This window comes from Cyrtonyx montezumae, unplaced genomic scaffold, assembly GCF_038088225.1.
Source record: "Cyrtonyx montezumae isolate F1298 unplaced genomic scaffold, pur_monq_1.0 scaffold_0, whole genome shotgun sequence".
Taxonomy (NCBI): domain Eukaryota; kingdom Metazoa; phylum Chordata; class Aves; order Galliformes; family Odontophoridae; genus Cyrtonyx; species Cyrtonyx montezumae.
The window spans coordinates 35,033,680-35,060,617 of record NW_027071824.1 but is presented as its reverse complement, the minus strand read 5'-3'; the positions used below and the strand labels follow the sequence as shown (position 1 = coordinate 35,060,617).

Here is a 26,938-nt window from a genome sequence, read left to right as displayed (position 1 = left end):
TTCATCTTCTGTTTTGACTCTTCTGGAATGGTGGCTGGTTTGAGTTAAAAGCATTTTATTATGGCATTAGGAAATGATGAAGACATGATCATAGCTTTCTGCTCACCTTCTTTTGAATAAAGTTATAGAAATTAAATAAGATAGTGTTTGTCATTTATTTATTGTTTTGAAAGGGCTGTTGATTAAAAAATCCTGGGAGAAGGCTGGTGTAGCAGAATACAGATGCAGAGCAACCTTTTCCAGAATTGTTGCTTACCAGAGCAGGATGATGTTGTGCAATCACCACACCATGCGAATGCATTACCTAGACTGAACCAAACTGCAACTTTAAAGAGAGGATATCTCAGTCTTCTGTTTTGTTGCACCTGATGTGCCAGAAACTGAAGTATTACTCTCTTACCAGAACTCTGATCCTAGAACTTAGACTTCCTGATACAAAGATCTTTAATGCTTACTTTAAAGAACTGTTACTGCTATTCACAAATTTTGGAAGTAACAATGTCATTTAGTCTTCAATTTTTTTTTGTTGATCTGTTATTTCTGTCTTTTGGAAATTGATTTTGGTGTTTAGTTTCTTATTTTTCTCAGTGCAAAATCTCCTGCTCCTGTTATCCAAGTTGTAAGCAGCTGGGAGGAGTTGTGGGTGTTCTCAGGCATTATCACAGAGCTGCTGACTCCAATATGTGGGAGCATGGGGATATTAGAAAATCATCTGAAAACCTCTTGCTATACATATAAATATTCTGATTATGCCAGATTTCTACTAGAGTAGTAATTGTTTTCCTCCCACATTTTAAATCCATTGAAGATATAGCCATGTTATCTTTGTCTTGCAATAGCACTATCTCATTTAAAAGCTTGAACATTTACATTGCAAAATTAAGACAAAATCCCAAGTAATTTTAATAATGATGGACTGGATAACTATTCATTCTTCTACTGACTTTTATCAAAATTCAAACTCTTCTCAAGTCACTTACAGAGTACCCAATCTTGCTCATACTTAAGCAAAAAATATTCCCATAGCGTTAATTGGAAAGGGAGAGTAGACCATGGTCAGAAGTGCTGTCATGTACAGACATCACAGCAGCACCTAGCTGGCATGATGATTAGCAAGCACATCTGTTCTGAATCATTAAAATGATTTAAAGAGATTACCTTTGAAGCCACCTGCAGGACAACAATTTCATACAATTATTACAGACTCATTACAAAAAGTTAATGTAAAAAAAAACAAAAGTAAAAACAAAAAAAACCTGCTGTGGGAAATGTAATATTTTTCTCTGTTTACTAAATATTCTGAAGATGTGAGCTGAAAAAAGTCTGAACTCTGTGATTTCTGATAATTATGCCTTGTTTCCAGAACATATCTTCTCACTCATTTCTAATAGCACAGGCTAGATTACTTTCAACATATTCAGACTGTACTGAAAATAGCCTTGCTGTACATGAATATACAGTTAAAACCAGGACAAGAGGACTTCGTAGTCCATGCTTAGAAGCGATTCTTGAGTTCGTAGGTGTTATAAGTATCTTTATATCTGTATGTTTTATCCACAGCAGACATAAAGCAGACATATCATTGGGTAGAGTATAAGTAATATGGATGTAAAGAAATATATTAAAATCTGGGAAGGGGATATCTTTTTTTACACTAAGATCAAAGGAAGAACAGGAAGGAGGAAAAAAAAACAATATGATAAATTGAATGTTTTAGATCAAAGTAAGAATTACTCTTTAAATGGCATATGAGGGAATGGTTGACTCATATCTGCTTAATATCTCTTTTTCTGCACATAATATCTATATATGAAATCTGAGGGGGAAAAAATAAGTGTTGCTTATGGAGATATATGTCTGCTCTGAGGCATAGAATGCTCTGGGCAAGCTGGAGGATGTGTATGGAAAATGTTAACTGTATTTTGGAAACACAGGTTTGGAAAACATCACTGGGAGATGCCAGTCATAACGACCTGCTAGAATGTTCATAGAAGCAAGAAACTGCAGGTGACTAGAACTGTCTACAGCAAGAAATGATTTTACAGTGTGGTGCAAAACTGGCGGGGCAGAAGGGTCATTGCAGGAATTACCATTGCTGTTTCTTTGTCAGTGTGGTGTGAGTTAGAAAGTTTCAAGTCAACTTCATGAATGGCGGAATTCATATTGTTACTTCAATTGCTAGATAAAGTGTAGCTGTAGTACAGCTACTTACTAAGAAAGGCTACTTAAAATGGCATAGGATATCTCTTCAGAAGCCTCTGCGCCTGCGATTGTTGTATTCCTGGGGAAGCTAGCAGAGACACAGTTGGAAGGTCAATAACAGAAGGTAGAATGAAATTTATCTTCTCAGAAGTGACACATTCAGTAGAGGTGCTATCCCAGGTTCATATGGGGCACCTTCCGGTTGGTGTTAATGACAGTGGCTGAAGCTTCCACCAATGCTAGGGGCCACAGATTTTCCATAGCTGCTGGTGAGGAAGTAGAAAAAGACCGAAGATGGTCAGTATCAGTCTGGAAAATACAGTGCCAAATAAACAAAAGATCTTAAAAAATAAAATAAAATATAAAAAGAAAGTTTTCTAAAATGTCAGCAAAAAGTAAATTTACAAATATACAAATGCAATAAGATAATCAAATAGATACTTTAGTAGAAATAATTTGATTTTATGTCATTTAATTACCACAGTAAAAAGCCAATCCAGTATTCTGTGAAGCCACTGAGGGATACACAGAAAGTGGGAAGTTAGTTAATGACGTTAGTATTGCTCTGAGCCTGAATAAATTCTCTGCTTTCGTCTTCATGAAATAAGCCAAAGGTCAGATTCTGAGGATTGGGATCTTTTCCCAAGTGGGAGGGAAGGGAATGGAAATGTTGAAAGTCTTTGTGAGCTTTATGAGTACATCAAAGCAGGAAGGCAATTAGAGCTGATAAAAGTTCACATAGAACAAGATACAGATAAATTGCATCCAAGATTTTTTTTTTTTAACCTAGCAAGAGAAAGTAGAAAGTTGTAGAGATTTCCAGCTCTTAAGAACTAAGAAATCATAATTTAGTATCAAAGAGCAAGGAGGTTCAAGAATCAAATTAGGTCAGCCATGATACTGAAGTTTATTTTCTTGTTAATGTTTGCTTATTTATTAATGATAGATAATGGAAATCCTGTGCTGTAAAGCTCAGTGGGGTGTTACCCCACAGAAGAATGTAAGAAAATAGTAGCATTGTTATAAAATCATCACTGTTTTACAAAGTTGTTTACACAGTCTCAGGTCCTTAATGCTATTAAGGTTTGCTATTATCTTGTACTTCCATGAAAAGCAACCTCCATGAGTTATTTGATGCAGAATTCTAATGAAAGATAATTTACTGACATACTGTTATGAAGATTTCAAAAGTAATTTGGCATACCTTCTTAGATGTTTCAAATGAGAAAGATAAATCAAATTTGAGAGACTTGCTCTCTTATTCTGCCCGTTTTAGTTTTGCTCAATTGGCTTATCTCACTGGGAATAATATATTATTTTTTTTTCCTTTATAAACCAAATCCAAAGACATCAGATAGGGAGAGAAGAATAAAATGTGTGTGAATTCCTAAATAGATTGCTTTGATACACAACACAGTGTACTCAACAGGGAAATATACACTGCCAAATAGAAGGAAACTGGGTAGCCTAACATCTGTTGATGTGCTTTTTTTTGGCAAGCACACATAAAGGATTGTACATGCCAAAAATGCACCTTTAATGATACAAACATACAAATGTGCATTTAATTTTCACCATTAATCTCAGTTCTTTAGCATTCCTGTTCCATCATCTATGATAGCCTATAATTTATTGGGCACAAATTTGCTGAGTACAGCCATAGAAGTGCTGTCAGTGTGTTAGTTGAAAGTGAAGGTTCATTAGTTCTTCAGAATCCAGTTGTATGTTTAAACACAAAACATTACCACAGAAATAAATGTATTAAAATGTGTTACTATCTAAACTTCTGAATACACTGAAAAAATGTGTTGCATTGTCTCAATCAACAGAAATAAAAATTACAGAATATAACTGTCGAATTTAGCCTGTAATGCACTCACCTCTGTTTCTGTGTAATAACAGAGAACAAGGTGAAAAAAATCTTCACTTGTAGACTTTTTCTACAAAACCACTATTTTGAAGAACAGTTTCAAGTTCAAAACTTAAGCACTTATGTAATAAACTTTTAGACTTAATTTTGTGAAGGTGGGTCTATTGAAATCTCAGTTTGGGCTAAATTCAGTCAGTTCTTGAGCCTTCAGTAGTGCTCATAAAAACTTGTAAGGGAAAACAAATTACTTTGAGAAAAAGTATTAAAAATATTTTAAATAGACATAAAATTTTGTCTGAGAACGTTATAAAAATATGAAACACATAAAACACATTCCAAATGAGTTTTAAAAATGAAAATACTAGGCACCTCTTTGCATGTGGCTCAGCAGAAAAGCATTACCTATTAAAAAAATTGGTAAGTTAAAAGAAAAGATTTTATTTGACACACCAATCTGTAATGGCAAAAATGTTTTCTTTTTTTTTTTGCTCTTAAAAGATTTCTCTATCAGGCTGTTCTGGTTCTGGCTGCATACATTTGAACTCAGGTTATTAAATTGAATTATTGAATGGAAAACAAGAAACGATATCATTTTCTCAATAAAACTGAATAATTCAGAACTTTGTTTTGATGAATTTTTAAATCAATAAGTGAATCATGACCACTTCAAACTTAAATTCACCGATCTTTGATTAGATAGCCGTACAATTATTTCTTTTTGGGCTTTATAAGTGCCAAGGATTTCTGTAACATTTACAGTAATTCTTGGACATAGCCCTTTGAGGTACAGCGAGAACAAGGATTTTAGACTATCCATACTTCCTGATTAATTGCTGAATTCAGTATTTTTAATAAGTCAATTGTCCCTTGCATTTCAACTCACGATGCAACTATTGAATCTTAGGAATCAGCATTTTACAACTAATTTTTGTATTTCCAGCTAGAAGAGCACAGATGGGTGTCTGGTGTGTTGGCAGCACACACTGTTCTGCAGGATCTGCCCATGTGCAACTTTGGTTTAAGCAGTAAATGGGTTGGACTTTTCAGTGAACGTTCTCAGACCTTTAATATGTTTTGAATCTAAAAACCTTGTCCCCAGTAACTATGACAGTGAAATGACAACTGAGGATATTGGACTTAATTTCTGACTTTACGGGATGTTAGATATGTCACTTATTTTTTCTTTTTAGTTTCTCCTCCACTGTCATATGATTTTAATGATTCTAGTTCTGCTTCCCGGGAGTGTTGTGGATGAGCTTTAATTAATAACTTCAATGTTTCTAGCTGCTATAACCTATAATATAAATGTGTATAAACCTGTACTGTAAATGTGAACTATGATTAAGTAAGAAACCATTAAATATCCAAAAGGTTAATCTTAACAAGAATTATACTGTGTAGAATTTTATGCTTTCTGTTAGCAGATTACATGTCAGATAATGTGGTTGTATATCCACACCTGCCTGAAGGAAGACAGTTTTTTACTGAAGACATTTTTCCCCTCTATTTTTATGTACTGTATGTACTGTCTACATCAGTTTTGATAAAAAACTGTCTATTATTTCCAGAGTTCCCAATAGTAGTCAGAGTTTTCCTTTTAATAAGAAGCATATTCATCACTGAGGTGGTGACCAAAAAAAATCTAAACTCCCACACAGGCAAATTTTATGAAAAGTGAATTTTGTGATTTCCACAAAATCTCATGTCAATTTAGGCCTTCTTACTACTTCTCAGACAAGTCTGTTCAGTACATTTTTCCCTGCTTCCACATTTAAAATACAACTAACTACTTTTACAGTTCCCATCAGCTTCTCAGTTTAAGACTGACTAACATTCACACTGGCCAAAATCTTTGTCAGCCAGACGGGCCATGAAAACATTTCTATGGTCACAGAGAGGGTCTTCAGCCTTCATGTATGCTCCTTGACACATCTGTGGTAAATTCTCACTCCTAATAGGCTCCCTACAGAAATGCTAGTTATGAGCATTCATGGAAACAGCATTGTTGTGCTATGGGAAGCACATTGCTGGATGGATGCTGGAAGATCTCTTCCCCCACAGTGTATCCCCTGGGCTAAAAAACAAGGCCGACAGCATCTCCACATGGGAAATTTCTAGCATTGAGTGCTCTCTTACGAAAGAGAATCAACATTTTAATTAAAGCACATGAAATACGAAGTCTTTGTGGTAGGAAATCTTTATTTGCAGTATTGTATATATACTCATATGCAATACATAACTATTATACATTACTTATGTGTATGATTATTCTTTCAGTTAACCATTTTAAACTTAAAATAATTTAGCCTCACTATATCTAATCACTTGTGTGTTTTTTCTTCTTATAATGGAAAATGTTAAGGTGCCATTTATTTCAGCTTGTTTTCAGCAAGAGCATCATTGTGCATCAGACTTTCAGTGTCTATTGAAAATTGCCTTGTTTACTTTTAATTAATTTTATCGGTCATTCAGCATATGCCTCTCAGAGTAAATGTTAAACCTCTGGCATAAAAAAAAATCTGTTTGGCACTTTGTGCGCCACAGTTAAATGACACAAGACGATGTCTTTTAGGAACAGGAGAGCTTTTCTGGGAAAAGAGAGCGTGGTGATAGCTATCCTGAACTTGTGAGCCACTTGGGAGTCGGCCGGCTTGTAGAGCTGACCTCAGAGAGCTGGAAAGTAAGCACCTCCACCAAGCAGATGGCTTGCACTGGAAATGTTCTCCAACCTGAGATAAATTAAAATGCAGGGTTCAGGCTGTCATTATCCAGAGTCTGCATCTGTGCTTTGGCCTCTCCTGAAACAGGCACCAGACTTTTCAGAAGAGCTTTCTCTTTGTTGAAAATCTAGCAGTGTAATTATCTGCCAATTGCCGTCAACTTGTGTCACTACAGGTTATGAAGTTAACTTAATTACTACTATGATCATGATCTACCATTTTTATAGGCCATATTGTTGTATTATTATAGGCCAGACAGTTAACTTGATAGTGAGGAGTGACTATTACAAAAGAGCAATAGCAGAATCTAGGAAATACTGATTTGATCTGGCTAGCCGAGGATGCCTATTTCTTGACTCTGTCACTGTTCCACATTTGTCTGTTTTCCAGACAGACAATGCAAATATATGCTCAGAAAATAATAAAAGCACACCCTGAAGAACATTTTCACCTGAATCATAGATTATTGAGATCCTGAACTGCCATGAATAGAACACTGCCAGCACCGTAAGTGCTCAAAACTTTCAGGTCATGCTGGAGAGGCCATATCCTTGTGACTGCCATGGCCTTGGTAATGAGCACATCTCCTTGCAGCACGTGGCCGGACTAAGAACCAGTTTACACTGAGTACACTAATCTTTTGTTGCAAGTGTCACCAGTCACCGCACACAATAGCGTTTGATTGAGATTTTTCTCTTTTGAAGGAATCAAATTGCAATTTTTTCTTCCATGAAATAAGGCTCACTGATATGTGATTAAGATACATTATACATCATAATTCATTTCCTTGTTTATATGCCTATATATAAGATGTGCTCAGCCAACATTCTGATAAACAGATTTATTTCAAGAAATATCTCACATGTTTTGTGATGATAGCTTCTCACATTGTCTTCTTGCTATCAGAATTAACAATACCCCTTGAAAAAAATTTAATAAGGTTCCCTTCCATACTCCTAATGACTAGTAAATAACACTTAGGTAGATGGAAATCTTATTTCTATGCAAAGAATTTGTTTTTTTTCTGGAAGAGCACAGCTCATGAACCAGAGATTGTACCATTGCAAAATGGAGGTATAGTGATGGAAAATAGGATTACAATAAGAAATGTTTATTTCTTGTTACAACTGACTTCATGAGTCAGAGCAAAATATTTTTTTCATTTGCCACTTATGTAAGATGGTACAGTAACATCTCTTCAGGGCTTCATCATAATGCAGACATCAATCATTTTCAAACCATTCTTTATTTTATAAACAAACAAAAATAGTTTCATGAAACCTGTTTATTCTTGGAATGATGATTTAGATTTGCATTTTGGTAACAAACATATCTATATCAAAACATGAGGCTACCCAAAATATATACTCAATAGAACTACATATAATCCAGGAGGTATTTTATATACCTAGTGTTGTCTCAGTTCATATGAAACCAACAAAGAATAAATATATTTTGATCTACAAATATACATTATTTTTCCCAATCAAAGCTAACAGAGATTTCCTATATAAAATTCTAGACTAGCTATCAATAATGCTCTCCTGTTTACCCTTCAACATTTTAATGTACCTTCTACTTTCAGTGTTAAGCAGCACTATGTTGACTGTCTAAAAACAGTTATTCATGAACAATATGATCGTACTCATAAATTTTAGTTTTCTATATTCCAAACAAAGGTACAAAACTTATGTCATGGCTCCTTACCCAGCTGATTAAATATTAAAAATATGAATTCAATTTTATGTTTACAGGAGTATTTTATACTTATGAAACCAGAATCACACTCACTATTTTAAATATATATATTAGTATTGTGTCCTTGGACTCATCACACTGTAATTTACTGTCTTGGCCTGGAAATACACATATAATGTAAAACTGCCAGGAAAAGGAGCTGAAATTTCCCATCAACAGAGAGAAAGCAAATGCCTGTAGATTTTAAAGTAAGACTAATAAAAACTTCAAGCTTTATAAAAATTGGATTACATCTAAAATCCTAAAGCCACAGAACCTATGTCAAGGATCTAGCCTGTTATTCCTAGTTGTGAAGTGCATAGAGTTTCAGGTTTCATATATGAAATGATTAGCTCACTGGTACACTGCTACAGTTCCTCACAGATACAATTCATGTAAAATCCTTGCTGCTAAACAAGGATAAAACTGGAGTATCAAAGTTTTGGTTGCAGTAATGCATCAGCAATGGGAAAAAAATCAACACCACAGAACAAATGATCGGAAACCTCCTGTGGCAAGGCAACAGCTGGAAAGTAAACTAATCAGGCACAGTCAGAAATTGAGTTCTTTTTGATAGACCGTAAGCAGTAAAAGTCATGATTTCTCTCTAAATAATCTGAAACTTTCATTACTGCAATTGCTTTTTTAATCCCCCCCACTTCAAGAGGCAAATGAAGCTTTATTAGGCAGCTTATACAAGCTTATTTTTTTTCTATGTATTTGTCACCAGTACTTACCGATTAACACTGTGCATCAACAACATGACATTTCTAACAGTTGCTGAGCCAAAAATATATGCAGATAGTGTAACAATATTCAAAACAGACATACTCCTTCTAGGAACAACAACAAATGAAGTAACTACTACAAAATATATGTTGATTTATATCCACATGATATCTGAAAGGGAAATTTTTATCTACAGATTTTCCATAGTTGTCCAACTTAAAAATCATTAAAGCCTATATTTAATTCTGTAGGTTTCTAGTCCTGCTTTACTTGCAGTTCAGCTAAGTAAATATTTGCAGAATCTTGATAGCAGAGCAATCAAAGACTGAGAAACTAAGAAGCCAGGTTTGTAAGGAGAAGCAGTATCTTTTAACAGATCAGCTGTTATGCTATAAATGGAAAAATGTTTATATTCACACTTTTCTTGAAGAATGAAGCCAAAATAGCTAAGAAACTTCTGCAATCATATACATGCATTTTAAGAGAATAAAAAATTATTGGATTCTGACCACAGAAATCTGATGATTTTCAAAGAAATTGTTTCCATAGAGTTTTATGACAGCTGTTGTTGTGGCTTTATTTAGCCCAAATTCTGTAATACGCTTATTTCCTTTCTGACACTGAGACAGATGTTCGATGGAAGGTTTGGAAAGTTTTTGCTGTTGTTGGTTGGTTGATTGAAACATTTTCTGTCTTTCCTCCTCCATTATGCTGGTGCAGGTAAAAAAACATTTTTATTGCATAAAAAATACCAGTGAACTGTGAATAAATGACTGTAGTCAGAGGGGATAGTTGATGCTTTTGATAATCAAAGGAAACTATCATTAATGCTTTCTAGTATTATCACATTTTATCCTTTTCAACAAAGATTTTCATTGAAAATACAATAAAGTTCTTCCAAATATATACTATATGTTGTAAAAGAAATAGAACACATCTGTTTTGTTAGTTCCATTCCTTTCTAGACTCAGTGAAGAAAAAGTAGACTCAACCATTATAGAGTTGACACACGTTCCTCTCTCTTTCTTTTCACTGCATAAAAACACACTGACACAATCTGAAATTAATGGGGTACATGTCCACAGGGAACTAAGGGCTTCGTACATGCTTCAGAAAATGAAATTCCACCTGCCACTTTTTTTCTGAAGACAATCTTAAATGTAAGAACATAGAAAAGATTGTAACATGCAGGAACTCGTTCTATAACGTTGTTCCATTTTATGTGTTTTTCATTTTCTTTTTCATTTTCCACATTCCAGATAAACCTTAACTAAGACCATCTTGCAGTGAAATTTTAGTAGGTGAGTTTGGTCAGTAAAAGTCAGCAGCTCCTGCAAATAATTTCATGAATTAGATAATGTTATAATGTGTATATGTGTATAAATGACTTGTAGTAATGTTTTCTATACCATAAAAAGTAAAATTTGTACTTTATTGACTCAAAGTAGGCAAGCAGCCCATGTGATCTGAGTCAGTCTCCAATAAACTCTTGTAATATGTGCTAATGCAATGTTCCTAGGGGAATGCCATTGTGATATTTATTTTCAGCCTGACTGTTAAGAAAACTACTGCCGAGGAGGAGAGGAGGCATCTGTATGCGTGGCTGAGTGGCATTTCTACATTAGCAGAAGTTGGAAGGCTGAAGACTCAATAGGAATCGAATTTGGGATAAACATCTTAGGAAAGGGCATTTGGATTTATTTATTTTTTTAAGTTTGGAGATCTAACATGACATTTAATGTAGTAAAACTGCCTGCAAAATCGTGCCTTATCCAAGAGTATCATTGTGACAAGCAGAACCCTTCCAGATCAGATGAAATAGCAAGTTAATTGTGATCTTAATAGATTTCTCAGGTACTTGATGCAATCAGACTTACCTTTTAAATAGTTTTCATTGCTCATTAATTACATTTCCTCTCTTAATTTTTCTATTTCTTTTCTATTATTTGAGGAGTATGGAAACCAGTATAACTAATCATGTCTGTATTATGCATATCCCAGAAACACGTGGCTGCTCTTTCAAGAGGCTCTTTCAGGAGGTCAAGAGGCTATTTCAGATACAGAGTAATTTCTCATCTTGTGATAGATACTTGTGAACTTTGATACAGCCAGTGACAATTTGTAATATCTACCTCTTATGCAGGAATTTTCATTCTAAACTAATTAACATGTCCTAAATCCTAAAATACTCTGAGTGAGAAATGATTTCGGATGAGTGAATCACTTGATCACTTTTTCCTACTAAATGTTTTGAAATTCTCTGAGAGCTCTATCAAATGGACTTCAATTAACATCCTGACAGCTGTGATTAAATACTGATATTATTTTCTCTGTGCTATATCATATTACAACTTATGCTACAGTTCAGAAGTTTTCCTTGGCATAATGTGTTATTTATATATGATGTGATTGCAGTGGAGTTGTGACATGTAAATGAGAACAAAATTATAATTGGAAGGTATCCAAGATGGTAGCTATTTTCTTTAGTATACTAGTTCAGTACAATTGTTTAACAAACAGTTCATGCACAGTATCCTGCAGGAGACTTCCAGAATTTCAAAAGAGCACATTTGGATCCTGATCTAGAGTACTTTCTATTGTCTTGAATGGGCTTTAGATCAGCTTCTGTTCTGATGTAGGCCTTTCTTTGGCCTACACATAAAACTAGTTGTCTTTCCAGTCTTTATTTCCATTCCCATTTCTTAAATGTGAGATTGTTTCAGCTCATCAGAACAATATCATAGGTGATCATGATGTATCTTCAGTTTTTCTAGATTTCTAAGTCCAGTCATATATTCTTTAGATACCTACAACTAATTGTGACTTTGCCAGAATGTGGGACTTAATAACAGAGAACTCAGTTCACAATTGCTGCTGTCTTCCCTGTGGAACACAAAAGAAAAAAAAATCACAAAAAATTTACATTTATTTAAAATGAGAAGTGAACTTTAGTTATGTAGCAAGTCTGAAGGAAGCAGAAAACAAAGCTTAGTTTAACAGTATTTATACAATATGCTTCAGGGTTCTCATTTTACTGTCATTTGCACTGGAATGTCCAAAATTTGCCAAGAATTAGAAAAACAGCCTAGTATGCAAGCATATGGGAGAATATGCAAGTGTACATTGTTATATACATTTAGAGAGCTAAAAAAAATGCAGAAAAACATATTTTCCCAATGGTATTTTATTTATCCTTCAAGTAACTCTGAAAATGTTATAAATGCAATAAATCATAATCTTCACAATAATTATATGTACCTTCATACAATATATTTCTATGTAATCAATAACAGCGCCTTCTATCCAAGATGTGGTTACATAGATTCTATGTCTGAAGAAGGGGGAACACTTGTTCATTTTCCATATCTAAAATAAAATGAATGACTCCAGAATTCTCTGTGCCATTGACGACAATTTCTCAGATTGTGTCTTTCTCTTTTTAGTGATGTATGTAAAAAATAATAATAGCTGGGAAAACTGTAGGTTGTGCCTCATAAAAATAAAATAGTAATTGCTGGAAAAACTATTGCTTGTGCCGCATAAAAATGAAAATAAAAATAATTTTGTCACATGATAAGACAGAAAGAAATCAAATAAGATAGATAAAACTGGAATTTTCTTTCCCCCCAAAAAATGACAGAAAATTTGAAGAATGGAATACTAACTCAAGTTACTGACTCAAGGCAGTCTGAGAAGAATATCAGTTAATTTTGTTTGAGACTTACTATTCTACAGTAGAATGAACAGTCCACTTCTCTTTCCTCCTCCTTCCTCCTCCTTCCTCCTCACTCTTGCAGGAATACTTAGGGCAGGGGAAAGGAGGAGGGAAACACTTTGAATACTCTGACTCCCATGCTAGCTACATACATTTTAATAAACTGCTGAACACAGTGAAAGTAGAACCATTGGAGAAGTATCAAATGCCCTTGACATGCTGTGAATGTAGTGCTTAATCCGGTAAACTACAATATGCCATGGAAATTCCTGGTCTGTTATTAAAGTAAAAGAGTAATGATCTATCTGGAAAACATGTAGCTGGCACTCAATACAAGTAAAATGATAATAATAATAGGAAAATAACTATTATTATTATTATTTCCTGGATTCCAGTGTAGCTAGCTTTAAAATGCCTAAGTAAATGCTTTCATGTGTGCTTTAACAGTTTATTTTAAAATGTCTTGCCTCAACAAAGTATAGGTAGGCATATGTTACTGTTCTGTTTGTCTTTGATCTTATCTTGTTTCCTCGTACAAAACATTAGCAATTTCTTCCAGTTTAAGCTAGTGACAACACTGCAAAATGCAAAGGATAAATGACTTATTGACAAGTTATCTTTTGTAACTTAACATTTGCGTAATTTACTTTAAACTATTGTCTGAAGGAAGTTCTTTAAATGATACATTTCTAAAAGATCCATAATAGAAGCAGCAGCTCAAAAAGCAAAGATAAAATTATTATTTTTTCTATTAGCTTGTCCTATCTGCGTAATTACTCTACAAGCTGTATGATACATACTTAGTGCATATAAATATTGGGAGAAAAAGAATAACAAGCACATACACAATAAATAAAAGCAACAGCAACAACAAATGCAGGAGCTTTTTTTAATATTTCAGATGGATTTGCCCTTCAATATGGCAAAAAATTCCTGACAAATTTGGTTGCAATCTTTGACAGGATAAAAGCATTGATGTATAAGAGAAGAGTAACTGACTTCATCTGCCTGGACTTGTCCAAAGTATTAGACACTGTTCATTATATCATATGTCTCTCTAAATTGTAAAGTCATGGATTTGACAGGTAGATCACTTACTTGGTGAGTAAGGAATTGTCTGGATGTTTGTATTCAAAGTGTTGTGATCAATGACTTGATGTCCCAGTAGAAAACAGTGATGTGTGGCATTCCTCTGGGATCAGTACTGGGACCAGCACTGCTTAACAGCTTTGCTGATGACACTGACACTAGGATTGGGCACACTGTCAGCAAGTTTACAGACAACACCTATCTGTGTGCTGTAGTCAGCACTGAAGGAAAAGAATGCCATTCAGAGGAACCTTGAGGCAGAGAAACAGATAAGATGTGAGCCTGCGTGGACCTACTGAAATTCAGCAAGGTCTAGTAAAATGTCTTGTACCTATATCATGACAATCCCAAGTACAAACACAGACCAGGTAGAGAACGAATGGGATTGGAATTACATGGTCCTTACAAACCTATCCAATTGAAACCACTCACTCTCTGATTTTGGGAAGGCTCGGAAAGCAAGTATATGGGAGCTGTTGAATCACAGCCTGAATCACTGATTGATCACCTGAGGCAAGCACTGAGGCAGCCGCAGGGGCACAGGTGAAGGTAATGTACCTGTGTGATGGGAAGGGGTGGAGTCTGGCTGCACCTCTCCCAGACCCCTTTTAAGGGCTGACCACCACTGGGGAAGGGTCTCTTGTTGGAGATCTCTCCTGTGTGGAGTCATCAGCAAGCTTCAACCATTGTAAAAGGTGAGCTGTCCTTTACTTACCAGTAGTCTGTGTACCATCTATATAAAGCCTTACAGAAATATACCATTCTCTGCAATATTTCCTCTGAATTCTATCCTTTTGAATTATCTGCTCTACAACTAGTCATGAGCAAATCTGTGCTTCTGAAGATGAAGATACAGAGACTGGATAAGATATCTATGAATTTAAAATTATGGCTTGAACTTCATTTAAAAAGCATTAAGGATTGGATTACTTTTATTTTCTCAGAAGCAGATTCTCACAAAATGAATACTATTCAATGAAATTTTCTCTTTTGTTGTAGTCTCATGCCTATAAGTGCTTTTATTCAGATAAATTTCAATGCAATGATGTTTCAAATTCCTTTGCTTATGTCTAATAATATGAAGAAGCCTAAAATAGTAATGGGTACACAGGGAGATTCCTTCATATAAAAATGTTCTCAAACAGTGTAGAGCAACCAAAAAAAGAAAGCTCTTTATAAACTTAAATATATATGCAATGTGGGATGAATTTAGAGGAGTGTAGTTCCTGGATCTGGCAGTGCTCCTCCGTTGATGCTCAATTCTTATGAGTTATATTCTAACAGTCTTGCTTACTGTAGTCTAAAAACCGCTTTAAAGCCAGCATAGAAGTCCTTGAAAACATAATATTTACCACTGTGGCCATTGTAGCTGCAGAGAATAACACTAGGGCAGAAGAGCTTTTCCTTCATTGATTTCTTTACATTTTAATAGAAAATAATCTAATAATCTTTATGCATTTTAATTATGTAGCCTGCTGTTTTCACACTGAAGCATATCATTCAGCAAACATAAAATTAATATAAAGCACTATGTTTTTGAAACCAAATTTCTGACGGACTTCCCTTGGAGAACTCTTAAGAGGTAATGTAGTTAGAAATATAAATAGAACATTTACCTAGATTAGACCTTACTACAAAGATAACTTGTCTATTGGCCGGGCAATTATTTATTAATCAGATCCTGCAGGCATATTTTAAATGAATAGTCAAGAAAAAGTCCTGTTCAGAGGTCATTTCTCCCTTACCAGGTGAAGCTCTGTTTGTTCCATAATCAAAAAGCAACCTAATTAACTCATATATTATGCCATAGCCCTTCAAAATATCAGAAGAATGCAAAAGCTATTCATCTGAGCTAAGGCAAGGGAAATGAAATTTTGAATTAGCCATTCTTTGTGAAAACACATTCAAATAGAGCCTGAAAGTTTCAGAACCTGCACTGCCCATTAGATTTGATTTTTACAGAATCAAGCCCCTTCTCTATGAAGGAGGGGTACACTAAGCACTTGTATTCTCACCTGTACTGGTCAGAGAATGAATCATAAATCAAAGAGCAATGACCCAAGTAGCCTACTAATCTGGATTTATTTTTTCCTGCACAGCAGTAGGCTAATGATCCAGAAGGTAATCCCCACAGTAATCCACTTAGCTATGGATAAAAGGAGACCCTCAGCCCCTCATCATCACTGGCACTACACTTTAGCATTATTTTTTTTATCTAAATGACTTAAAATCACAAGTGCTTCCATGGACCTCTTCCTTCATCCTTTTGAAACATTAGTATAGGTGAGAGGCCAATGTGTAATGTGTATCACTCATTACTCGCAGAGAAAATCAGAGGGCATACAGATCTCTCTATATTAATCTTGAGAATGTGGTAGGGGTTTGCTTGAGACTGAAAAATCCGCTCTTCCAAAATCCTCACAGCATAGGTCCTCAACATGGCTGATCTCTTCAGTAGAGTTGTTCAAAGCCTTCTGGAAATTCTGAATATGAAGATAAAGCTGTTAAGCTTTATTTTAGGAGTGTCAAGCTCACTCTGGAAGATGAGCTTACTGTCATGGGGTTTCAGTACAGTCTGGGAAATGCAGAACCATTTGCCATTTGTGAGATGAGACTAAACTGACTTTGTTTCTTCAGCCTAATAGAGCAAAGTCTGGGAGCTGAATCCAGTATGTAAATTAATCAAAGAATAAAACTCTGTGAGAAGAGTAATGGTGCTCCTATGCTCAGGATGTTAGCACTGTAACAAATGATTAATAAGGCATTTGTCAAGCATCCAGGTTGCCATTTAGAGCACAGCTTCCAACAAGGACAGCTACTAGTGTCAGAAACTGCCAAATAACAGCAGGATAGGACAAGCAATCCAACTGTGTTCCTGGCATAGTTTGTTAACAATTGGACTTGCAGAATGCAAGACCTCTGATAATAAGAATGGAATCTCTTTTTTTCTTAAAGCAAGAGTTGTAATTCTACAGAAAACAAAAGCCATTTGTAAACTATATTTTAATATATGGTACTTTTTTGAAGAGACAGTACTTGTATTTCAGCATTCATCAGTTTCTTCTGTTTTACATGGCTCCGTTCTCTAGAACAGAGTTCCTGCCCTGTGGCTCCCGGACACTGCCTGCAAGCTTTAAAGGCAGGCTGTGATGTGCTGCTCTCAAAGGAATCACTAGCTGGGATTGACGTAATCAGCACCGAATCTAGAATTATTCAAAGATTTTAACCAAGATTCACTCTTTTTTTTTTTTGTAAATGGCATGCCCCAGCCAGTAACTGGTTTTCTATTTCTAATGCTAAACCAGCTCATCAACCTGGCAAGCGATGCATTTGTGACAGCTCCAAAGCAGGATGAAAGAAAGCTGAAAATAGTGCAGTTACCTGAGCCAGCAGGAGGCCACCCATCCTGATGGGTGCATCTAAGGAAAGATCAGCCTTCTACTCCAGTCAAAAACAAATTGAAAGTCTCCAGTGTGAAGTTAGGGGCTACCTGTGAGCAAGGCAGGAGGGAGCTCCTGTAAATGTTTTTGTTGCTCCAGGCCTCTACAGTATTCGTCACTACCAAAGCTGGGAGTTAATACATTGGTGAGCCTGTCTGCTACATAATGAAAGTGATGTCTCCTGTATCTGTTCCTATTGCATCCTAAAAGCACATTCACAAATGAGCTTTGCAAGACAAAAGTGAGATTTTTCAACAAAGGCTAGGAAAGCTTTTGGTATATGAAGGATGATGAAAGAACATAAAGAAAAATAAAAGAGTCAATGGAAAGAACAGGCAGTTTTATGGAATGTAACAGCCTTTTCCTTCATTTTTCCCTAGTGCCTTGCAAGTAGCAACTCTTTAAGAGGACTTTATTGAGGAGAATTATTTATTTCTATACACTAAGTCATTTCTATGCTTAGCATCCAAGTTTTTAGCATTTTTATATTTTTAAAAGGAAATGTGTTATGCTTTTATGAGCAACTAATTTATGTAGTCCTCTAAATCCATTTAAAATATGAGGTAATTTATGGCTTTATTCACAGAATCGCAGAATTGTAGAGGTTGGGATGGACCTCTAGAGATTGAGTCCAACCCCCTGCCAAAGCAGATCCCTAGCCCAGGTTGCGCAGTTAGGCTTCTAGGCAGGTCTTGAACATCTCCAGAGAAGGAGACTCCACCACCTTTCTGAGCAGCCTGTGCCAGTGCTCCATCACCCTTACTGTGAAGAATTTCCCACGTACATTTGTGCAGAATTTATGCTTCGCTTTGTGGCCATTGCCCCTCATCCTATAACCGCGCACTGTGGGTCCAACCTCATCCCTTTGCCTCCTGCTCCTTAGATATTTATAGACATGGATCAGATTCCCTCTGAGTCTTCTTTTCTGAAGGCTGAACAGCCTTTCCTCATAAAAGAGGTGCTCCTTTATCATCTTTGTGGCCCTTGGCTGGACTCTTTCCAGGAGATCCCTGGTACTGAGTACAGTACTACAGGTGAGACCTCACCAGTGCAGAGTAGAGTGGGAGGATCGCATCCCTTGATCTGCTGGCATGTTCTTTTTAATGCACACCAGGATGCCATTGGCCTTTTTGGCCACCAAGGCAGACAGAGTGCTGGCTCATAGCTAACCTGTTGTCCACCAGGACACACAGGATCTCCTCAGAGCTCTGCTCCGCCAGGTCATCCCCCAACCTGTACTGGTGTAAGCGGTTATTCCTCCCTGGGTGCAAGACTGCATTGCTCTTGTTGAACCTCATCTGATTCCTCTCTGCCTGACTCTCCAGCCTGTCCAGGTCTTGCTGAACAGCAGCACAGCCTTCCAGCGCATCAGCCATTCCTCCCAGGTTTATACCATCAGTAAAATTGCTGAAGGTGGATTCTATCCCCTTATAAGTATCTCTTCTTTTCTGAAACCCACTCCATCTCTATTATAGCAGAAAAAACAAAAAAAAACATATTCTAAGATTCTGTACTTCCCAAGGAGAAAATATATTGAAATTAAATATTGCACGTGGCAGACAAGCTGTTTAACTAAATGTCTTATTGCTAAACTCAGAATAAATCAATAAAACTTAAATATTTTGGAATCATGGGATCAAAAGTTGGATCACTCCAGTGTTGTCTACTTCAAATTAAGTCAATGAATATATATTTGAATAGAAAGTTATGTATATGAACTATATAGCTTGGTTTCTTTGTTTCTTTTCTTTTAACTACTTATTAAATTTCTAAATATGCTATCACAAAAATTCATACAGAATTCAAATTACATTGAAAAAAGTTCCAATAGAATACTACAGCATTAATCTATTAATACTTTCAAATATTTCCAAAGCCACCTTTCCACTCAAGTTCTCCAATGAGGTAGAAATAGAGAATAGATGATTTTAGAAACCAGTTTTCAAGTGAAGAATTTAAAATTACATGCCTAACTTTTTTGAACCATGCATTGGTTTAGGCTAAAATCTGTTCTGCCAAAGCTTGGTAGAAAGCAATAATAGCATCTGATCTGTTCAAATTGGTTTCTACTTGACATGAAGATGACAGTATTCAAAAAATTATTAAATTGGCAGGCTCCAAAATGATGCTATTTTTCCCCCTAAATCCCAAATTTCATACGTGAAGGTTCCATCTAATTGAGAACAGTAAACTTCAAATTTTGTCTTTCTAAGAGTTGGGAGATGGGTCACAGGCGTGCTATGACTAGTATCATACATGAATATGCATTGTTCAGTTGCACACTCACTGTTGCATAGTTTCCTTATTGCAGGAAGTAAATAGTTCTTTAGAAAATGATCCAACTACTAAAATCTGGAATTTTAACAAAATATAGCTGAATTCTGATTACTTAGCTGCAAATTTCCAGTTTCTTATTAAGATACAATACTATAAATGTAAAGTAATGGGGACTGAAGGCTTACTTGCTTTACCTTTGCAATATAACTGAACAATATTCATAGTATCCTTCAGTTAGTTACTCTACTACTGTAGATCCAGCGCTTATGGGACCACAGTTCTTTCAGATAACTGTAGCACTGATTCTAACTATTAATTGTTTGCCATGGTAATAAAGTGATTTATTCTCTGTACATTTTATAAGTTACACTGATTCTGAAAAAATAATGAAGTGTCTTCATATCTTTCTTATATTTAATGAATACCCTCATCAAAGCTACAGACATTCAAATATAGAATCGGTGACTTCAGACATCAATTGAGTCAGTAGACAGCATTCTTCTTTCCATGCTTTGGCGGTTCCAAAGCACAGCATTCATATCTCTAAAAACAAGTGATATATTCCTGGTCTTATAAATTATATATTGTGAACTATTAAAAATATGAATAAAAAGGAAGGATGCTGGGAAAGGTCAATTAATTTGTCGTGCTTTTTCTTTTTTGCTAACTCTTTGGTAAACGGCTATAAAAGCAAACCACTTCAGAGATCTTCGTAAAGAAGTTCTAAGACACTTCACATATACTTTTGCACAAATTTTGTACACCTTTTTAAGGAGATATCTGCACATGCACGCATTTTATCAAATGGGCTGTAGTTGTACCACATCTAAAATAACCAAAAAACTTGTAGTGATGGGCTCTTTTCAACTGTGCAATCATTTTCAAATGAATTTATTGAAGTAAAGGATTTACAGCATATGGACTTACAGACTTCTCATTTGTTTAACTGGCATCCATATGTACAGCTTTCAGTAGAGAACTCTAGAATAATATTTACAATTTAAATATCAACTTTTATTACATAAGAAACAAATATATCACAACTTTCACTTCACAACATATTTGTTCTGGTTTGATGACTAAAGTCATCTCTTTGAAGTACTATGTGGAACTCAAAAATAACTTGTTCTTGTGGTAGAGTTTGCTAGGTGTCCTTCAAAGGTCCTGAAATGCAAAGGAGACATACGTTTCAATAGTCACTTCTTTTAAATAGTCACTTCTTTTAAGTTGTTGCATCGTGAGGTGTATAAAAGCAAACAGCAAATAAGAACTAACAGCTGACAGAAAACTTAGAACTGACAAGTATGAGATGTGGTGCTTTGCAGGAGCTTGATAAACCTTGTAGCCAGTTGATAAGGTTGTAGGACCAACAAGGTTGTAGGATTAGACAAAGTTAGATGAAAAACACTATGACCTGTTGGCCTACAGCGTAGTATGGATCCATTTAAAAATAACTACCTTCAGGATGATATGTAAATTCAAGTTGCTTGATACACACTCCATAAATAATTGGATGCTATGATAAAATGATCCATAAAAGACAATACTAACTATTGACCTACAGAGAGATCTGGATCATTAATGTGGCTGATGAAAACGGAGAAGTTTGAAAATAATTCCAGGAAAACACACTGCTGGTATTCTCTCACACTGAATCAATGACAGAAATTTTAGAAGGTGCGTAATAAATAAACAGATAGTTTTTGAAAAATCTTGTGTAAAAAGAACATTCATTTTATGGATCTCAGCAATTATAAGTTTTGTTGTTCCTTTAAGCATAGGCACTTTCTGTCCTTTCTGATATTTGAAATCATAAGAGTAACTGCCATATATGGGGAAAGGGAAATAAAACAATCTTTCAGTCTCTGAAGGAAACAATTTGGAAAAATGTACTTTTTCTTTCTCTGAAAATCTTAGAAGTATGTTTTGTTTTCCCTTACTTATAGCCCTATAATCAGTTTTTAATACGCTTGTGAGAATAATAGCCCTGATTCAACTATACTTTATCCTTTCCTTCTATATCACAGGGATGTAAAATTGATTTGTGCTTGAGTATATAAAAAATCATTTGTGAATGAACTTTGAAAGTAGTAATAGCTAAATGTAAAGCAGTAACTACAGTATTTGCATGCTAGATGAAATATGTGTAGCAGACTTCAGGTTGGAATCAGGCATTTTCTTAACACCAATGAATCACATTGCTTATCCTGTTAGTTTGGGGCAACACTTAATGAGATAGGTTATGTTAAACCAAATGTGCAGCTTTTTTTTTTTTTAATTAAAAGAAATATCATTGAGTTTGTTCTCTGAAGGAATATGAATCTTTGTAATTAAAAATGAGTTAATTCTAATCTTAAGCCACAGTGCACACAAGTTGAAACACCCAAGTGAGTTAGATATATTATTAACAGTGCCATTTAATTAGGAACTTTCAATAACAGCAATCATGGGATAGTTTAATTATTATTATTAAAATGATTCTTATAGTCACACACAATCCATACAGAAAGAAGCAGCAATTCATGGAACATGGCCCTTTCTGCATTTCTGATAGGTCGTATTCAATGCATGATTGATCTCACTATTATATGGGTAAAGTTATCTAACTGCAAAAAGGAAGATGATCTGGGCATACCAATGGGAGGTGGCTCAGGAGTTCATCTACAGAAACATCATCATAGTTTTCTGAAAATGAAGGTTCAAGAATTTCTGCTTCATCTCGAAGTTTAGCTGGATTTAACTCTTCCTGGCTGTTGTGGATCAGAAACAAGTTTTATTGTCTTCAGAAGAAGTAAACCAGCAAACAATGCCATGCTCTAATTATAGCTATAGTATGTGTTGTTAAATTTATGCAGAAGCTATATATCATTTGAAATAACACATTTAACAAGTGAAGGGGTTTGACACTTACTTAATACAGGTGACCTAAATGAGTGAATATGCAACAGAATATCAAGCCCTAAGATATATAATGGCACTTCTGACTTCTACTGAGTGGGACACATAGTCTTTTGGGGACTTGTACATCTTTTGTGTTTACTTGAAGATAGAATTTCAACAAATAGTGTGTTTTCCTTAAAAATAAAAAATAAAAAAAGTTCTTCGTGATCCATGGTTCTGATTTTTTCCTTAAGAATTTTAATATATAAAAAATCAATTTAAGATTATGCCAGAAGCTTTTTAAGATTGCCAGATGCTATCTCTCCTTTATTATTTTACTTTAATCTGATTGTAGCATCTGTTTCAGTCTGGAAGAAAATGCTGTCTGTATTCGAAAACCAGGTTATTATCTATGTTAAAAAGCATATACCCATATACATACATATGGGTATAAGTCACAAATGTTTTAATAACATAGTGATATGGGAAATAAATACATATTTTCTCTCTTGTGGTACCTTCGTTTTCCAGTTAAAACTGAGTTTAAGTATTTCTTCACAGCCATTTGCTTTCGGAAGCGGCTGTAGTTGTCAGTGAAGACAGCATCAGAGTGGCGTTTCACAGGACTGTCCTGGGAGCTGGCAACATGCAACAGTCACAAAGGAAAAAAAAACACCAGATAATATCAGTTTAAAAGGAGATATTATTAAATGAGTGAAATAAACTTTATATTGTTAAGTTAAATAAATCAAATTTTTCTTTTCAGTTCCAGCTCTGAATTTGGATCTTTCTGCTCTTGAAAAGAAGTAATTGCCTCTATTGCTTATTATGTATCCTAATAATAAGGAACAAATTCTCAGTCCTAATTGACTTCTAGAGACTTCTATTAAATGAGTTCAGTAGGATCAGGTGGTTGAACAGGAATTTTACAACTTTCTCCTAGACACCAATATATATATATTAATAAACTGATTTATTCTGATGTCTTTTAGTTCAGTATTAAGGCAAGAACTGCCTTAAGTCACTATAATCTCTTAAAGGGGTTGATCACTGTTCATATTGAACTCAGTGAAGACTGAGCCTTCTTCTGAGCAAAGGAAGAGTGTAACATTACACATATAGCTGTGAATATTGTTTTAATGAAGTATTAGAAGACAAAACACCCTTTGTGAAATCCAGACTTGGAAGCTTAATATTGATGTATAATCTTGGGAAACAAGAACCTGTTCTGTTCTATGTTACTTCATGGCATAAGAGAAACTGGCACTATAAGTTTTGGAACAAAGGGAGAATTGACACAAATGAGTAAAAATGGTGAACCTAATTTTCACTCAGCTTTTGAGTATATGAAGTACACAATCGTGGGGTCTGTTATATTGGGTCAGACCAAAGTATCATATTATTATATTCCCAAGAGCACTGAATAGCTGCTGCTCATAGAGTATGAATGCAAGAGCAGTACAGAATGATCCTACTCAGCATCCTGAGACCATTGGTTTATGAACTACCCAGTCTGGAATTTGCCTGCAGACCCATTGTCTACCAATTTGCCTCATTTGTATCCTTCAATGCATATTTCACACAGAGCTCTGGCAATACATTCTATGGTAGCAAAAAAATAATCCCATGTTGTTACTGTAAACCACTTGTTTCTTAATTTCAGTGAGCATCACCCTGATGTTATGTAACTGCTGAGTAATCAATCATTTTCTATTTACTTTTGCCAGACATCATCAAGCTAGCAAAATTACCACCAGAAGGGAAATATTTTATATATATATATAAATAAAAAGAGCAAATTGGCATGATAATCATTATAATATTGTTACTATTTATAAGCAGTTATGTATAGTGTCTATTGCTATATCCTTTGCAGCTATATCAGAAATAAATAGTGATGTATTCATTCAATAATGAAACCCACAAAGTTGTCAATAGGATTTTCAGCTCCCCCATTATTATAACAATTGCCCTTACATTACCTATCATGAGAACTGAGTTACAGAAGGATAAAAAATTGCCAATGAAGCCAGCTATGAAAAAAACTCTGCCTAATGCAAGTGTCACCTCACCTAACTCGTTTTCTAATAAGCGAATGCAGATATCTCTTCACAGCAAGTTTAGCCAAAAGATGGCTGTAGACACTGGTGAAAATTCCATCAGCATGCCTTGCATTTCTGAAATGGACAATAAATAAACTCTACGATACAACCTGGGTTTATATCATCTTGATAATGTTCATTTTGCAAACATACTGATTTCCTTATCTATTGTACATATTAAATTAAGCTAATATCATAAAACAACTTCCAGATTTTCACAATATATTGTTTTCATCCTTCTTGGGAAGTGAATGAGCTCATTTTGTCATAAAGGCAATGCAATCAACATTTCCGCAGATGTTCCTGCTGCTACCAGCATTCAACCAGAGGCCATGGTTGTTGTGTTTTTTGTTTGTTTTGTTTATTTATTTATTTTTTCTCCATAATTGATTCTTCCTTTCCTATGTCTGCTTGAAAATGTAACTGATCTTTTGGCATAAATCAAGCAATGCATCACCATTTGCACTTATGATTATAAAAGAAACTCACCTATCAATAATTCTGGACAAATCAAAATAGAATTTCTCATTTTCAGGTAGTGTGTTCTGCAAAATGTCTGATTCAGACTTTAAGGACCCATGGGTGTGATCAGGTTCACTGGCTGCATCAAAGGACATTCTGTTTCCCAGTCTAATGGAGAAGAAAACCAATGAAGTACAGTTGGCTGAAGACATGCAACAATTCACTGACACTTACACTCCAGCTTGTGGCAAAATACACATCTACCTACTTCTTTAATCTACAAAGCATTTTAAAATAGTTTAAATTAAACAAAATCACTTTCAGGTATAATTCAAGTGCAGAAAAAGAGCAACTGGCATAACAGATCTTCCCTCGCATTTGTTCAAGAAACACATTTTCATTTCACACAGTTACAATTACAACTACAGCTCAAGTGACAACTGCGAGGCTTTTCACAACAGATCCATTTTATGTAAACGACTGCTTGAAATTGCCCACCCCTAACCATACAAAGTGGAAGGAGTTCCATGAAGTACTTACCCTCTGGCAAAGACCTAAAACATGCATTGGAGTGCATATTAAACAGCTCTTAGGCCTTCTTTATAGGAAAGTGAACAAATCCCCTAGAACTTCTGATACAAAGTGCAGTCGTGAATCTTTAACGCTTTTTTATTCTCTGCTGTTTCATTTGCTAGTTGCAAAACCTTTAAAATGTATCACTGCAAGCGCTCTGTATAACCTGATTTACATTTACTTTGCATTTTCATATACTTTTCCCTGTGATATGTTACACTCTAACAAGGACAACATGAGTGCCTGGCACTGGTTTGGCATCAGACATTCCTTCTGCCTGCTGCTGCTGTATTCCATTGCTGGAACGACTGCAAAACTCACATGTGAGAGCTGGAAAAGATTTTTGCCCTTGTGAGTTCACAGTCACTACAGCAGTTGTGTTACTTACATATTTGAGGTCTGTAAGTCCTCTCTGATCAAAATAGCAAAGCTGTGGCTGTGGTAAATAAACCAACCTGATCACAAGTCTCGAAAACAGTTCACTGTACACTCCTGGTACGCTGTTCTTCTATGCTCTTTTTTTACTTAGTGTTGCTCTCACATGTATGCAAAAAACACTTCACACCACCTGACTTAATCTAATAGAAACTTCAGCAATTCAGAGCATGCAGCATTCCAAAAGTACGTGTCAATCCGTGCAGACACCTTCCCCTCCTTCAAGATTCGGGAATAAAATGTCAATCTTTTCCCTACAGATGTCTGTACTTTCGAAAATACATATGCCTTTGGCTCGACTGAGGAGATAACGGGGCTTTCCCGAAAGAAAGGCTTCGCGTGTCGGCGGACGCCCATCACGCCCCATACCCCTCACCCCGCCCCGTCCCCTTACCGCGGCACAGCGGGCAAGGCGGCGCCCCGCGGGGGCAGCGCCCGCGCCCGCCAGCAGAGGGCGCTGAGGAGGGCGAGGGCGAGGAGGAGCGGGGAGGCGCCGCGGTGCTCCATGGGCCGCCACCTGCGGAGGGAACAGCGCAGCCGTCACCGCCCGCACCGCGACCGGCCCCGACGGGACGGACGCCGTCAGCCTGGCGGTCAGCGTGGCTGACCGCGGCCGATTGCGGAGGGCAGCAACGCCCGGGACTTAGAGATGAAGAGCCCCCGAAATTAATAAAGAGACAGATAGATGGGTATTTGTACGGTAAAAA

General features: G+C 35.8%; 1 protein-coding gene across 2 annotated transcripts; it reads right to left on the bottom strand.

Moving 5' to 3' along the window:
* Positions 1–20,295: 20,295 nt before the first annotated feature.
* Positions 20,296–26,738, bottom strand: VIP (vasoactive intestinal peptide). 2 transcript variants are annotated; one of them, XM_065736619.1, is made up of 6 exons: positions 26,626–26,738; positions 25,251–25,391; positions 24,732–24,836; positions 23,178–23,297; positions 22,415–22,529; positions 20,296–20,943 (listed from the first exon to the last, which is right to left on the bottom strand). In XM_065736619.1, the coding sequence occupies exons 1-6, from the start codon at positions 26,736–26,738 to the stop codon at positions 20,935–20,937; spliced, it is 603 nt and encodes a 200-aa protein (XP_065592691.1). In that variant the 3' UTR covers positions 20,296–20,934. The 2 variants fall into 2 exon arrangements, with proteins under 2 accessions (XP_065592691.1, XP_065592699.1); XM_065736627.1 differs by lacking the exon at positions 24,732–24,836.
* Between the last annotated feature and the right edge of the window lie 200 nt (positions 26,739–26,938).